The sequence below is a fragment of the Nannospalax galili genome, unplaced genomic scaffold, assembly GCF_000622305.1.
Source record: "Nannospalax galili isolate Female #2095 unplaced genomic scaffold, S.galili_v1.0 scaffold377, whole genome shotgun sequence".
NCBI classification, from domain to species: domain Eukaryota; kingdom Metazoa; phylum Chordata; class Mammalia; order Rodentia; family Spalacidae; genus Nannospalax; species Nannospalax galili.
In genome coordinates, this window is record NW_008341187.1 from 1,595,599 (window position 1) to 1,611,067 (window position 15,469).

The 15,469-nt window shown below is 36.0% G+C and overlaps 1 protein-coding gene across 6 annotated transcripts in view; it reads right to left on the minus strand.

Moving 5' to 3' along the window:
• The window catches only part of Stxbp5 (syntaxin binding protein 5), a 175,193-nt gene that overhangs the window by 34,511 nt on the left and 125,213 nt on the right, over positions 1-15,469 (minus strand). For all 6 annotated transcript variants that reach the window (XR_003850096.1, XM_029565170.1, XM_017799044.2 and 3 more), the window contains exons 17-19: positions 15,120-15,245; positions 13,029-13,180; positions 3,598-3,663 (exon numbers count right to left, since the gene is read on the minus strand). Coding sequence is in view for 5 of the 6 variants with exons in the window: in XM_029565170.1 (XP_029421030.1) it covers positions 3,598-3,663; positions 13,029-13,180; positions 15,120-15,245 (344 nt within the window). In the remaining variant the exon portion in view is untranslated. The remainder of the gene's footprint in view (positions 1-3,597; positions 3,664-13,028; positions 13,181-15,119; positions 15,246-15,469) is intronic.

The window sequence follows — 15,469 nt, forward strand, 5'->3', positions numbered from 1 at the left end:
AAGACACCAGAGGTCATCACTTTTGCTTGTTCATGCTGTGTATGTCCAGCAGGCAGAAGTGACTTTATTTCAGACAGACCACTGCTTTACTTAATAAATGGAAAAAGCAAACTATATAAGAGGTACTTTTCAACAGGTTTACTGCAGAGAGCTTTTATATTTATTAGCTAAACAGTTGAACTAACTTAATCATGAAATGTAAAAGTTTTAAAAAATGTTTTCTTGGGGCTGGAAAGATGGCTCAGCAGTTAAGAGCATTGGATGCTCTTGCAGAGGATCCAGGTTCAGTTCCAAGCACTCACATGGCAGCTAACAACAGTCCTTAACTCCAGTTACAGGGCATCTAATGCCCCCTTTTGACCTCAGCAGGACTGCATGACACTGGTGCACTTACATACATGCAGGCAATACACTCATATACATAAAAAATAATTATATTTAAAAAGGTTTTCTTCATTTGTGTGCATTAATTTAGATAAATATACTGGTTTTGAGAAAAGGTATATGAGCACTTCACACTTCAGAGTATTGATCTCCTTTAAGTGCTTATGAGGGATTCATTTTAGCTTCCAATTCGTTTTCATATATTTCTTGATTTCTTATAAATACTAACTTTAAACTATTAATTATATTGGTTTTTAATAATTTATAATATGCTATTTAACAATTTTATTTATAAAACCAGAAAGTATTTAGTTTTTTCGTGTTGTTAAAACCATGAAAATTGTAGCTTTTTGGTGGCGCCTCAAAATTCATTGCATCCATTTTTTATTAGACTTTAATTTGTTTGCAAAAAGATCGAATGATAATAAGAGTCCCTTTATTTCCCCATTAGAAAGCCAAATAGTATAAATATTCAGAGTAAGACCATGACAGCAAAGAACACTATTAACTATTTTAGACAAGTAGGAAAACATACCTGAGCTGTAAGAACACAGTGATCAGAGGAGGACCTGACACAACAACTTTCTACTTCCTAGTGTAATGTGTTTTCAATCTAATGCACATTGACACCCAAACTGTGTTTCAGCCATAATGATTGCCTATGACTTTAAAATTTTCTAACATTTTATTCATTTTCATGTGCATGAGTATTTTGCCTGCATATATGTAAGTGCACCAAGAGCATGCATGCAATGCCCACAGAGGGCAGAAGACAAACTGGGTTTCTTGGAACTGGAGTTATGAACTAGTGTTAGCTGCCATGTAGGTGGCTAGAAACCAAACCCGTGCCCTCTGCAAGAGCAGCCATTGCTCTTAACTGATGTGACATCTCTCCAGCCCCTTGACATTTTTCAAGAACAATTTTTCCTGAACTGTAGGAATGGACATAGTTCCTCAGATAAAGCTTCTACCATCAGAGCATAAACAAAGGCTAATCCAAATTCATCACAAATTTTATTTAAAGATAAAAATCCATGCCTTATCAGTGAGTTTTCTGAGATAACAATCTTTAACTTTGCATTTCAGACCAATAAGAGAAAGAAACAATAAAATATATAATGTCATATCAATGTTAAAATTGTACTGTCTCAAAAAAAAATTATACTGTCTTTTCACATGGGCCAATAAGCAAAAGATACTTCAAAACGTTGAACCATGTTTGAGTTTCTCTTGAGAAAAATTGGAGTGAAAATTTGAATGTACATACATGCATGTTTCATATTTATAATTTTATGCATTTATATAAAATTATAATTTATTAAATGCCTCATGCACCTGCTGTTTGAAAGTTTAGCTTAGGATGAAAAGAGATATTATCTGTGCTGCACCTAACTAAACAAATTTAATAATCACTTTAAACGTAAAATATACTGTGCAAACTGTCCCATGTAGCTCAGCTCTTTAACATACTGACAATTGTATTCTGTGGCTTTCAGCGAAGGCACGAACAGCAGAACTAGGCTGAATGTACTTGGAATGAAACTAGCACTGAAAAGATTCTATGATTTTAATTTACGAATTTAGAAACAACTATAGGGAGAAAGCAACTGGTTTTATCGTATACAACTTGACCTTGATAAAGACTTAGTAACAGATTCCCATGTAGTTCTTGTGGCTCTAGGTTTCAATAGTTTAATGGGAAAACTTCAATAGAAAGCTTAAAGAACAAAAAAAATTGTGTGTATGTGTATGTCTGTGTGTGTGTGTGTGTGTGCGAGGGTACACGTGTGTGTGTGTGTGTGTGTGTGTGTGTGTGTGTGTGTGTGTGTGTACATGCATGCACAGGCTAGGGGGCAACCCTGAGTGTTGTTCCTTGGATGCTATCCAGTTTGTTTTTGGACCCAGAGCCTTTTGGCTGGGAACTTGTCAAGTAGGCAAGGCTAGCTAGCCAGGAAGCCCCAAGGATACAACAATTCTCCACCTCTCCAGTGCAGGGATTACAAGGGGACATCATTGTGCATTTTTATGTGGATTTTGAAATCAAACTCAGGTCTTCTACAAAGCAAGCACTTTACCAATTGAGCCATCTCCATAGTCTACATTTTAACTTTGATAAAAAAGAAATGATGAGTTTGTACACCACATGGAAAAACAGACTTAAAAAGAACACCACAAAAGCTTTCATCAACTTAGCTCTAATAAAATGCAAACTGAAACATAAGAGAATATAACATAACATAAAACACTTCTCTTAACACATCCCATCTCATTATTCTTTCCAATGTAGTAGATGGATATGGAAAGACTTAAAATTAAAAACAGTATGCTTATGTTAAGAACAATCTTTTCAATAGAAAGTTAATGAAAATTCCTAGGTTGAGAAAGTTAAGAATAATTTAAATGATGAAATTAACTTTATATTAAAGATAAGCAAAATTCAATCTAGTAAATAAAAAACTCAAGGCATGATTTTAAGGGGTCTCAAATATACTAAAAATAATGTTGCTATGAAGTATTAATATATACATGGATCACATAAAGACCCATCTTCAAATAAAAAGTAATAGCCTGAACAAAGCTGTAAATATACCAGAAACAACCTTGATCAAAAAGAAAAACAAGTCTAATTAGGCTTTAATTTTCCTAAGTTCATAGGCATCTTTAAACTACATGTATCAAAATCTTTTATAATATTTGGGGCTAAAGGTATAGCTTACTAGTAAAGGACTTGCCTAGCATGTACAAGGTCCCTCGTTTCACCTGTCATTGTGAAAAAAAAAGATAAAAGAAAGTCTGTCACAGCACTGAAATGAGTACTATTTAATTAAAAACAAAGCTGATTTCCCAACTCTGAAAAATCATCAAATTTTCGTTGACTCTACTCCATTCTATCAAACAATGTCAGTAGTACCTAGAACAAAGAAAAGATTGAAGATAACTAAAACATTTGATTCAATGGTAGAGAGTAAAATACATTTCCTTAGTAGTATAAATGTTATAATCCTACAACCCTGAACAGATAACATCTATGAATTCCTAACTAGCAGAAGCTGTGTTTCTTGTCACTTAATAAGAATACAGTTATGGTTTTAAGAAAAATGTTATACATACATTTCTGGTAGGTATCTTCAAGTGTTTATAAAAAGATACACTGATATGCCACCTTAGTTTTTTTAAAAAAAGCATAATTATTAATGAAATAAAAGAGATTACCAGAAGTTGGAGATTTGCAGCGATCCTCTGGGACAACCGTGCCCTCAGTAATATCACACAGGCCCGCTGAAATACAAAACCAAAAAGCAAATCAAACACGTTAATTTATATACTCTTTCTTCCTGTTTACAGTGCACAACCCACTGTTAACCACTTAAAAGAATCCAGCAGATCAGCAGACGCTTGGTGCTAATGCTGTGTATGAGGCCGGCATGGGAACATCTGGCTAATAAGAGATCTTAAAGTACAACAGTTATCTGCTAGACTAAAATTTGGAAATACAATTTCTAAATAAGCCGATTTGTTATTCTTGAAGGATATCAGACATGATGGAATATTTTGTTTAAAATTAGACATGTGGAGACTTTTAGAATTTCTCATGGGTAGAATAAACACTTGTTAGTAGATCTGGCAATTTTTGTCTCACATGGGCCTTCAACTCCAACCTTCAAATCACTTCCCTTAAGTATATCTTAGACACAATCCTTAACATATTTGTTTATTTATTTATATTAATTTTTTTTTCTGAGACAGAGTTTCCTTATAGCCCAGCTGGCCTGCAACTCACTATGAAGAACAGGATGACCCTGATCTCACCAAGATTCACTTGCCTCTGCCCACTGAGGGCTTGGATTAAAGGTGTGTGCTACCACATGGGGCATTTTTCCCCTTAAATATTTTTAATTAAGAAAATATTTTGTTTCTCTAAATTCACAATATTTAAAATATAGTATATTATTCATCCTGTAGAGTAACATTTAAAAAAAAACCCTCAACAAAATCTTCTCCTACCCCAAACACGTGTGAATTATACAAGACTGATCAAGAAAAATAGGCCTAAATTTTTAACAGAAACTATTGTAAAGGAGGTTTTTTTTTTGGTTGGTAATGAGGATATAGAAAGGAGGGTTAACCAAAACTAAGGATGTATATAAAAGCCACATGGAAACTTACGAGTTTGTAAGCTGAAAATAATAAAGACTTGAAGGGAGGGACCCTGCACAGGTGGAAAATGCTGTTCCTGGAAATCACAGCTCTTAAACGGAAACCCCAGTGCCAGGTGTAGGATACTTCCCTAAGAGCTGCTGGTCAGGGCAGTCTCAGATGCAGCCAAACAACAAAGGCCGCTTTTGGCTGTCCACCAGCTCTAGATGATAAGACCCTACTACTGAGGACACTACGCATCTTCCTTTCAAACAAACCAGGCTGGAAATGAGCTTCCTTCCTGCTGGCCAGTATTCTCGGTGTTGTAAAGTGCTATGTAGTCTCTTGGTGGAGAAAAGTCACCAACACTCTTACCCAGTGCTGAATTCCGTGAACTACAGTGCTGCTTTGCCAGGCAAGATGTGCCCACTGGTATAATACTGGCAAGACCGTTATGTAAGTACCCATGCTAATCACTGCCCGACTAGAGTTGAGGCCTGCTCCACAGGAGGAATTCATGCCTGGTACTCTTAACCTAATCAAGGCTCCATACCAGGGGAGGTCGTAGGCCCTATAGGGGATGGGGAATGCGCATGGAAGTCTACTACTGCTGTTTTGCTAAATGGATATGCTGTCAAACTGCCTTCTAAATACTTACTTTTATACCCATAAATTAGTGTTGCTATTAGCTTGGGTCAGAGAAGCTTCTTTTTGCAGTGGGCAACGGCTAACGCACAGACTCATGACTGTTCAGCTAAATAAGACATCTATATCATCTCCTCCAGGGTTCAAGGAACACTGCAGAAGAGGGTGCAGAAAGCATGTAAGAGCCAGAGGAGGGGCAAGTGCTGTAAAATGCTATCTTCTGAATACGGCTGTTGCACTAATGAGCTCCCAGCAGTGGTGTTTCCTGTAGAAGATCTGCACAAGATTGGGCCCATCAACATTTTACCATGGATAGGGATGGGGCTTATGAGGCTGCACAACTCCATGAGGAGCTATAGACAGTTAATGGTTTCTGGAGGAGGAAGGCAGAGGACTCCTATTCCTCTGTGGTGTAGCAACTGGTAAGGTGCCTTTGCTCAATTAAGTAAGCCCCACCTATGCTCAGGCAAACAGCCCTTACTAAACAGTGGGGCACACACAGACATGAAGGTAAGAGGGTGGTACCTGAGAAGAAGGGGTCAGAGGGAGGAGAAGATAATGGGGGAGGAAATGTGATCAAAGTATGTTATCTAGAGTTTGAAATTATAAAAAAAAATAAAAAGAAAACCTTGAGTAAAATGTGAAATAGACAATTAGTATCGATACTAATTTGCGCAGTGACTGAAATGAAATTCCTTACAAATTGCGTACACATTACTAACAAAACAAAAAACACAGCAGGAGTTTGGCCTAGCTGTGCAACACATAGGACTGTACAGCAAAGCCTCAGAAGTCAGACTTCACAACCATGTGTGTGCACGTGACCCATGCCTGCTTTCCCATTATTTCATAAAGGATGTAAGCTCACAATTGCTTCAGTCCCTAATAAAGCTTTTTATTAAAAAATTATCTATTACTTTTATTTATGTGTATGAGTGTATTGCCTGCATGTGTGTAAGTGCACCTGTGTCGTGCAATGCCTCAGAGGTCAGAAGAGAGCTTTGGATTCCCCTGGAACTGGAGTTACAGACTCCACTGTTGTTAGCTGCCATGTGGGTGCTGGGATCTGAACAAGGTCTTCTGCAAGAACATTCAGTGTCTTAAGTGCTGTGCCATTTCTTCAGCTCCCCTAAGAAAGCTTTTATGGTGACATTTTCAGAGTTCTGAATTGGGTTTATAAAATGTTTTCCAGTTTAAATTATATGGTGTCTTTATTCCTGACTGAAAAAAATTTTAAAAAATCATAATAAAAATCATCATTAAAAAATACAACATAAAACCAAAAAATCATAAACTAATGGTTCTAGAAGTTAAAAAAAAACCTTATAGTTCTAAGGCCATAGAATTAAATATAGGTTTGTAATCAATATGACAAAATATTTGTTTATACATATGAACTCTAGAAAGAACACTGAGATTGAAGCTTTTTAAGCGGCTGTGATAATACATTCCACAATCAAAATGTACTTAGTACAGAATACTCAAAACCGGTAGCTTTGGGAATTTTAATCCCTTGGGATTTTTGTCAGCACTGTACTTACAACGTATCACAAATACCATAAAACACCACAGAACACTGTATGATAAAATGATCACTCCAGAGTCTGGAGAGATGGCTCAGCCAGTTTAGTGCCTGCTACAAAAGCATTAGGATCTCAGTTCAGATCCCCAGCACTCATAAACAGCAAGGTGCCCCAGCATGCACCTGCAATCTCTGGGCTGAGAAGGCAGTCAGGCAGATCCCTGGAGCTCATTGGCCAGTCAGCCTTGCTAAATCTATCAGCTACAGATTCAGCGAGACCTTGTCTCAAAAAAGTAAGCTAGAGATGACTGAGGAAGATACTTGATGTTGACATCTGACCTTTACAGGTACCCATACACATTACATGCACCTGCACACATTCATATCAAATTATTCTTAATAAAACAGTCCACAAAAATTAAAAAGCTGAATTTTAAAAAGTGGACTAATATGACTTAATTTAAATAGTAAATGTATTATAAAATGACCACAAAGGAGTTTAAAAGTAACCCCTTTAACCTCAGTCAGAATGGAAGTCTAATCCAGCCTTAAGGCTGAAACAGAACCCTGCTCAGGATATCTTCCCTGTCTTCACTTTCTTTGCCTTCCCACCTACTTTCTATCAACCGCTGTCTTCTTCAGCCACACAGTTCTGCCCCATGCTGAGCCCCCAGTACACTGCTCTGAGTGACTTATGTTTGTTGTCCTCTCCACGTCCCTTGACATTCTTAGCAGCTCTCACTGCCTTTGAATCTTTACTCAAGTCACCTGGTTGCTTTGTTTCTAGTTTACTCTCCCTACCACTCATGTTTAAATCCTATTTTCTTTCATTATTTTTGTATCTACCAATATTGTGTAACTTACTGTAGTCTACTTAACTTTTTTTTTTAAAAACTATCGACATTTTATAGTAGAATGCGAATTCTGTGAGGACAGAGGTTTTTGTCTGTTTTATTACCTATACTATGGTAGCTGATAGATATTTGTTGAATGGGTGACTTTATGTGAAAGCATCTCATAGTATCTCATCAAATCCACCCACTCTGTTGCAGTTCTTAGAACCCTTCCAACAGGCCCCCCTTCCCACACCTGTACTCAGGCTGAGCGCTCACAGTGATGCTCTTCTCTATGCTGTTCATGCCCTTGATCCTATGGCAGCAAACGAAGAAGACAGTGCCCTCTTCACTTATAGAAGAAGAAAAGGCACTGAGTGTTTTAGGTATTTTATACAGGGATAAAAACACGTTATTTTTTACCACTGTTGAGATATTTTAGCGGTGAAAAACTCTCCACATATTATGCAAAAATTTACTTTTTGAAAAATAATCTGTTCTAAAAATGAAGAGGAATTGCAACATAAGTATCATTTGACTATTCTAGATTTTCCACATTAGTGTATTCAGTAGTTGCCACATGATGAGCAGAACTAAACTGTAGCTAATAAAAACCAACCACTTGAGTGATAGGAATATTGCAGTCACAAGATGGGGCATGTTTCTATGTGCTGCCTCACTTAGTGACTGCCTAACTCAGTACTCACCTTCCTTTTGCAAAACAGGATGCTGAGCTTTAGAAACACTGTCTTCTGTACAATACACTAAAATAATGAAGGTAGATACTACAGTATCCAACTGTAAGTGTATTCTGCCATCAAGTGCACTCATTACTCTTTAAATAGTGCCTAATTTGTTAAATTTGCTTGCTGTTTCAGATACTCTAAAAGGAAAAAATTTGCAATATTATAAAACAAAATAATGTGTGAATCATCAAAATATATCTACTAACTGATGTACTATATATAAGGAATGTTAGGTTATAAACAAATTAGCATGACATTGCTGAAATAAGGTTGTATTTACAAATCAGGCAAGTGGGCCAGATTTGTTCACAGATGGTACTTTGCTACATCACGTTAATTCCAATCATGACTCCAAGTGTTAAACTGAACTAGGTATTTACGTAATTGGGGACTGTTACAAGAGTTTCACAGAATTTTCACTAGTAAATACCTCACTAACTTCAGAAAACGTAGTTACCAGATTAAAAAAGTAAAGTTCAGGCCAGTGAGATGACTCATAGGTAAAATGCTTGCTATGCAAGTCTGAGGACCTGCCATGCCCCACCTCCACCCACACATAAATCACACATGCACAATAAAATTAATTAATTTTGCTATAACTTTACATTTATTTATTATATGACATGTGCTTATGTGGATGGGTGCACATGAATATGTGTGTGTATGTGTGCATGGTGTATATGTGTGGGTAAGATGTTAACATTAGGTGCTGTTCATCTATTGCAATCCACCTTATTTTGATAGTGTCTCACTGAATTTTGTTTCAATTTACTTTCTCTGAACCCTTGCTGATAACACTTGACCATCTCCATTTTCTTTTAAAAATTATTATTATTATTATTATTATTATTATTATTATTATTATTTGCATGTGTGGAGAAGACAGGCCAAGGTGCACATGTGGAGGTCAGACAAGTTTGGAGTTGGTTCTCTCCTTCCACTTTTATGTGGGCTGTGGGGATTCAACACAGGTTGTCAGGTTTGCACAGCAAATGACTCTACCCACTGAGAAATCTCACTGGCCTGATCATTTCCATTTTTGTCTTAAAATTTTTATTTTATTTTTCTGTATGTGAGTGTTTGGCCTGAATGTAAGTAAGTGCACCATGTGTGTACAATACCTGCAAAGCTCAGAAGGTGTTGGATCCCCTGGAACTGGAGTTATGGATGTTTGTTAGTTGCCATGTGGGTGCTGTGAACCAAACTACTCTTGACCAATGAATCATCTCTCCAGTCCCCCATCTCCTTTCTTTGCGCACACAGGGCATCAGTTACATAGCAACTCTATAACTGTGACTAATTTGTATATTAAATTAACTGATTTTTAAAATCTTTTACCTTTACCAATTCAGAAACCTTTTAAACTGAATACCCTTAATATCCTTTTATTAATGCATAGTCATTCTTATTTCAGTGAAGTAACCTGGGCTGTCATTTCTTAATTTTTACACTTTTCAGAAAGAAAAATCATTGCTATTACCTAATAGAAGGCTGAGAAATAAAATTATTTAGCTCTTTTTTCTGTTTTTTAGCTATCCTTTGAAATCATCCCTTAACTGGTTTCCCAATTCTACATTGCTTGATTTGCCATTATTTAGAAGTGAGACATAATTTGACATAGTACTTACTGGTGTATATATTTTTATACATTCTTAACCTCATTCATAAACTTATTTATTTCTTTAGTGTGTGTATGTATGTATGTGGCTGTGTACATGCTAAGGCATATGTATGGAGGTCGGAGGACAATCTGTGAGAGTTGATTCCATCATGTGAGTTCTGGGCACCGAACTCAGGTGGTCAGGTTTGGCAGCAAGTTCTTTACCCATTAAGTTATTTTGCCACCCCTTTCATAGATTCTTGATTGTGGACCCTATCACACTGCGCGCGCGCGCGCGCACACACACACACACACACACACACAGAGCCCTTCCTACATTTTCACTTTTTATGGTTTTAATTATTCATGGTCAACTTGGTCTTAAAATATTAAATGGAAAATTATAGAAACAATTGTCCAATTTTAAATGAGGCACTTCTCTGAGTTGCATGATAAAATCCCACTGTCCTGCACAGAGGTGAATCATTATGCCTTCCTAATACTTCTCTGCTTTTCAGGACTATGTGTCTTGCTTACTGGATATATTGTCAAAGTACTGTAGAGCTTATGATCAAGTAGCTCACAAGGGTATAGATACTAGTTTTTCTAAGAGAGCCATGAGATGCTTTAAGTATCGTGCCATGTCACCCTGGAGAGGAGCATGAACACAACAAGTCATTTTGAAAGAAAGAGGCCACATACACATAACTTTTATTACAGAATACTGTTCATTTTAGTATTATTGTTGATAATATTATTTTGTTTTCTAAATTAAACATTATCACAGGTGTGTATGTGTACAAGAAAACAGTGCATAAAGATTCTGAAAGAACTCCAGGTTTGAGTATCCTCTAAGGTCTAGGATCTGATGGTGTTACAGTGTTTATTATGAAGCCACAGTATTTTGAATAACTCAACTGTAATATAACATAGTTAACACATTCAAACTTCAAACATATAAACAACTGACAATCTGCAAAAATTCTTGATTCAAACTGATCCATTAAAAGGCCGAGGAAAGACTTGATGGCATGATACAGCTCAAAAACATACTAAACATTCACTTTAGAAGATTTTTTTTTTTGAGATAATATCTGCAGGCAAGCTTTGAGTTGAGGGAAATCCTTCTGCCTCAGCCTCGCACATCCTGGGATTACAGTCCAATACCATTACACTTTGAAAGACTATTACCTTTTCAATACCGATACAATTTAAAAATTTAATACTAGTTATTTTATTGCCAACTTTATATGAAAATTAAGTAGTTTTACCACCAGGTAAAAGCTCTTCTATCACAGAGGTCCATCTCCAGCCCCAAATGTTTTTACTTTTATTTATCAAACACTAAATAATGATAAAGTGAGGCATGACTGCAGCAGGTAAATACCGTAAAACTAATAAAAACTTCAAATAATTTTCAGATACCTGACTTCTCTAATTATCAGTATCAAATAAAGCAAATAATAACATAAGTATAATGAAATTTACTATGGAATGAAGGATGCAGAATAATTTATGAAATTACAAAATAAAATTGGTCTCTTTCCTTAGATATATTTGGGCATTTAATTGCTAGCAATTTAATGTGAACTTCATAAAAGGGAAAACAAATTAATTTTAAGACTAGTAAAATTATGTAAGTTTGTAAAATCTGTAAGGGTTTTGTTCTTCACAAAAATTTCTGACATAAAAATGTTCTAATACTTTGCCATAAAGTATTACTTTCTCTGCTCTATGAAGAAACTGGTTGTGTCTTGTGTTTAAGTAGCTATTATGGGAGGACTCCGAATAAAGAGTATGCATTTTAGACATTGACTATTTTAGCTGAGAAGCACTTTAAAAATGAAAAGAAAGCAATGAACTTAGAGACATAGAACAGAAATGTCAAGACATAAATGACTTACTCATAAAAGAAGAACGGGGTTTTTTCACAGATTCAGAATATAAGCTAGAAAGGCCGCACATGCAAGAAGTCACGACCAGCACACCTTGGTGAAGTAATGAGAAGGAGAGGAAAAGAAAGGAGACAGGTAGAGAGTGGCGTAGCTGCAGGAGGACTCTCTGCTAAGATAACGCAGGGAAAACATCAGACTCACAAACAAAAATGCAGAACAGACCGAAAAGTTCAACAATCAAGCAAAATGATAGAAAGGCCTAATATTACCTTAATTGATTAATTTAATTTTTAGTTATCTCATGTGTTATGATACTGGCAGCACCAGCTAATAATGTAGGAGAGCAACTGAAAAAGGAATCTCAGGAAGAAGTATTTCTGTGTATATATGCATTCATTTATGTATTTGTGGTACCAGACACCCAGCCCAGAGCCCTGTCAATGTTAGGCAAATATTCTATTTCTGATCACCCCGAATCAAAGACAACTTTAATTCTGAGGTACTAAGTGAGGACGTATGTACCAGTTTCTTAAACAGTGGTCCAAGGTTCACTAATATTCTGCAAATAGGTTGAACAAGGCTCAAACAGGGTTCTCCTCAATCCTTAGTCCAGCTGGGAAGACCCAGGGAAATTAAGTGCACCAGTCAATCAGAGCTTGAAGTCTCATAAGTTATTCTGTATGTCATACACTGAATGTTATGTGCCCTGTATCATGAAGTAAAAAAATAGGTAAGATGTACAGGATAGCTAGCAAGTAGTCCATGTGTTCTAACAGTATCAGCATTAAAATATTCACCATTAATACAAATTGCTTAGGAAACAGAAGACTATAAAAACAATTTTAAAGGAACTTGGGCTTGCACTGAATCCAGGCTATCTGAGATGTTATAACAGCTATGTCACATTGGGGCCACACTTATTTTCACCTGGGAATGATTACTTTGATTTAAATGGTTGAAACTCAATTATTGGCTTATAGGGATCAAACAATAAAACTTTGAAATGTACTTGAGTTCTACAATAACTAGATAAATATTCCTTAAGTTATGTCTTCCTTCCCTGGAGAAGTATGACACGGATTCTTTCCTGACATTAACTAAATCCTAGAATATTGAAAACAAAAGCAAATCCAACAGCAATATACAAGACTCATACCTCTAGCCTGTTGTGGACTGTTTACATAAGCAGCTTACAGACATGAGACACACGTAAGTGAGCATTTACAGTACTTAGGGTTCAGGATTTAATTTTTTTTTTTTTTTTACCTCCTGAGGGTTGTCGAGATTTACGAGGTGATCGGGGTTCTCTCCGATAAGGATCATTTGAGCCGTATAATTCAACAGTGCCCAGGTTGAGCAGTACTGCTTTCTGGAGGTAGTCAACCATTGCAATGCCATTACAGTTGCCAAAAACCACCCTGGGAATAGGAAAAGCATGAACATTTTAGTGAAATCAAGAAAGCACGGTGGGTCTTTCAGAAAATTATTTATTATCAGTTGTGTGTCATGTACGTGCATGAGCACACATGTGGAGGTTGAAGGATACCTTGGTACTTGGTTCTCTCCTTTCACCTTGGGATCCAGGGACCCATTTCAGCTGTTTGAAATGCAGAGTGTATGTGTGTGTGTATATATATATATATATTAGCCATCTGATCTCAAACACATCCTTTTCTGTCTCTGAAGACATTAATTGTCTCTATCATTAAGAGATACTATACAATATCATTTGTAAGAATATTTGAGATAGATGCTGAAGCTTGATCAGAGATATAAACCTTCCACAGTAGGCAATAACACCTAATTTTCTGCCTCTAGGAAAACAGGGAATCACAGGTCAAAGGAAGTTCTGGTAATTTCTTCTTTCAAGAATAAAAGGGAAGTGTAAGTCTTGGAAGACTCCCTCTGGGGTATTCAAATACCTTCTCCCTTACAGTTTAGGAACTATAACCTAATGTGTTGTGAATAAAGGATTATTATTCTTTTAAGAACTCTTAAGGCAGAAATTGAAAGCTGGAGTGTACAGAGTTATATACATAATAAAAGAGGCTGGGTAAGAACTACAGTGAAATGTAAAACAGACATGTACCTAAAGGGAAAACTCTTCAACTGGGATCCAGATGAGGACACCATGTGGGAATTCACAAAGGGCCAGAAAGTCAGACTTTTCCATTGAAACTTTAAACATGGATATACACATATGTAGTCTTGGCAACTAATTTAAAATTTAAAAATAAACATAAAGTGCAAAAATCCCCACAAACAGAACTCTATGAACACAATGAGGTCTGTAATCAATTTTTAACTACTTCTGATTCTTATTGCTGGTTTGCTTTCTTTATGGTTGTGGTCAATAAATAATTTAAAAGGAGGAGGTTTGTGTCTTCCACTGTAAGGCAGCTAATAAAAGATAGCAGAGAAGACTCTAGAGTTTTAGCAGTCTTGGCTGTAATGTACAACTGCAAGAAATGGGAGGAGGCGACAGTTACCAGAGCAAAGAAACAAGTGACTCCTAGCACTACCACCAAGGGCAAAGACAGTGATCCATGACAAACAGCTCAGGAGTCGACAGTTTGTGAGCAGTCTTTTTATGCTGAAACTGATTTTTTTTTAAAGAAAATAAACAAAGCATAAAAATGCTTTATATACATACCTGAAGGCATAAATTAACAATGAAAACAACTATGGTTATGTATAGATGAATATTTTGTTAAATTCCTGCTCATTTACAAATTTGTACAAGTTACCTTTGGAAGTAGAAACAAGAAGTGACATACAGTTCAGATTTACGAAATCAGGTTATAACTCCAGGTTCTTATCAGAGTTTCATAGATTATTAAATGAAAAGCATTTTTGGAAGAATATACAAAAGTGGATATATTGACTTTAAAGCTTTATTTCAGGGCTTAGCAGTTAAGAGTACTGCCTGTTCTTGCAGAGGATCTGAAATTGATTCCCAGCACCCACATGGCTACCAACAACAATCAGTAACTCTGGTTCCTGGGGATCCAATGTCTTCTTCTGGACCTGGTAAATACTGCTGAGACAGGCACACTTAGGCGAAACACTGGTACAAATAAAATAAAACTAAATTTGAAAAAATAAAGTTTTATCTTTGATATTTTATTGATCCATAAAATATTTACCTTATATCAGATAGCAATATATGTATACCCAGAGTAAATTATTCAAAACAAAAATTATGCTCCAAATAAACCATCAAATATATTAAGAAATTAAAGTTCCACACCTACATTTAAATGTGCTGTAAGAAAGACCAGGTTTTCTATTGTTAAATGCAAAATGATATATGGAATACTATGAAGAGAATGAGAAAAAAACAAACCTTATACTTACAGTCCATAGGAAGAATTGAGTGCCAGGCTGGTGATCTGCTGTGGAGGTTCTCCGCCCACCCATACCAACTGAATAACCAGCTCTGTCTGATAACCTGGAGACTGTTTAAGTGGTGAGTTTTTAACTCTGAAAAAGAAAGGGAAAATAGATTAGCTTTTAAAAAAATTATTTATTTAATAACCATATAATTAGAAGAAGCATTTCTTTCATTACATCAGCATTGACATATTCAATAACAATTTTCTAAGCTAAGATGCATCTTTTTCAGAATTGGCTATAAATTTTTAGGTTTACAGTTGAATTATTACAGTTATACAATATTGTACTCAGTATAAACCCTATAAGACATA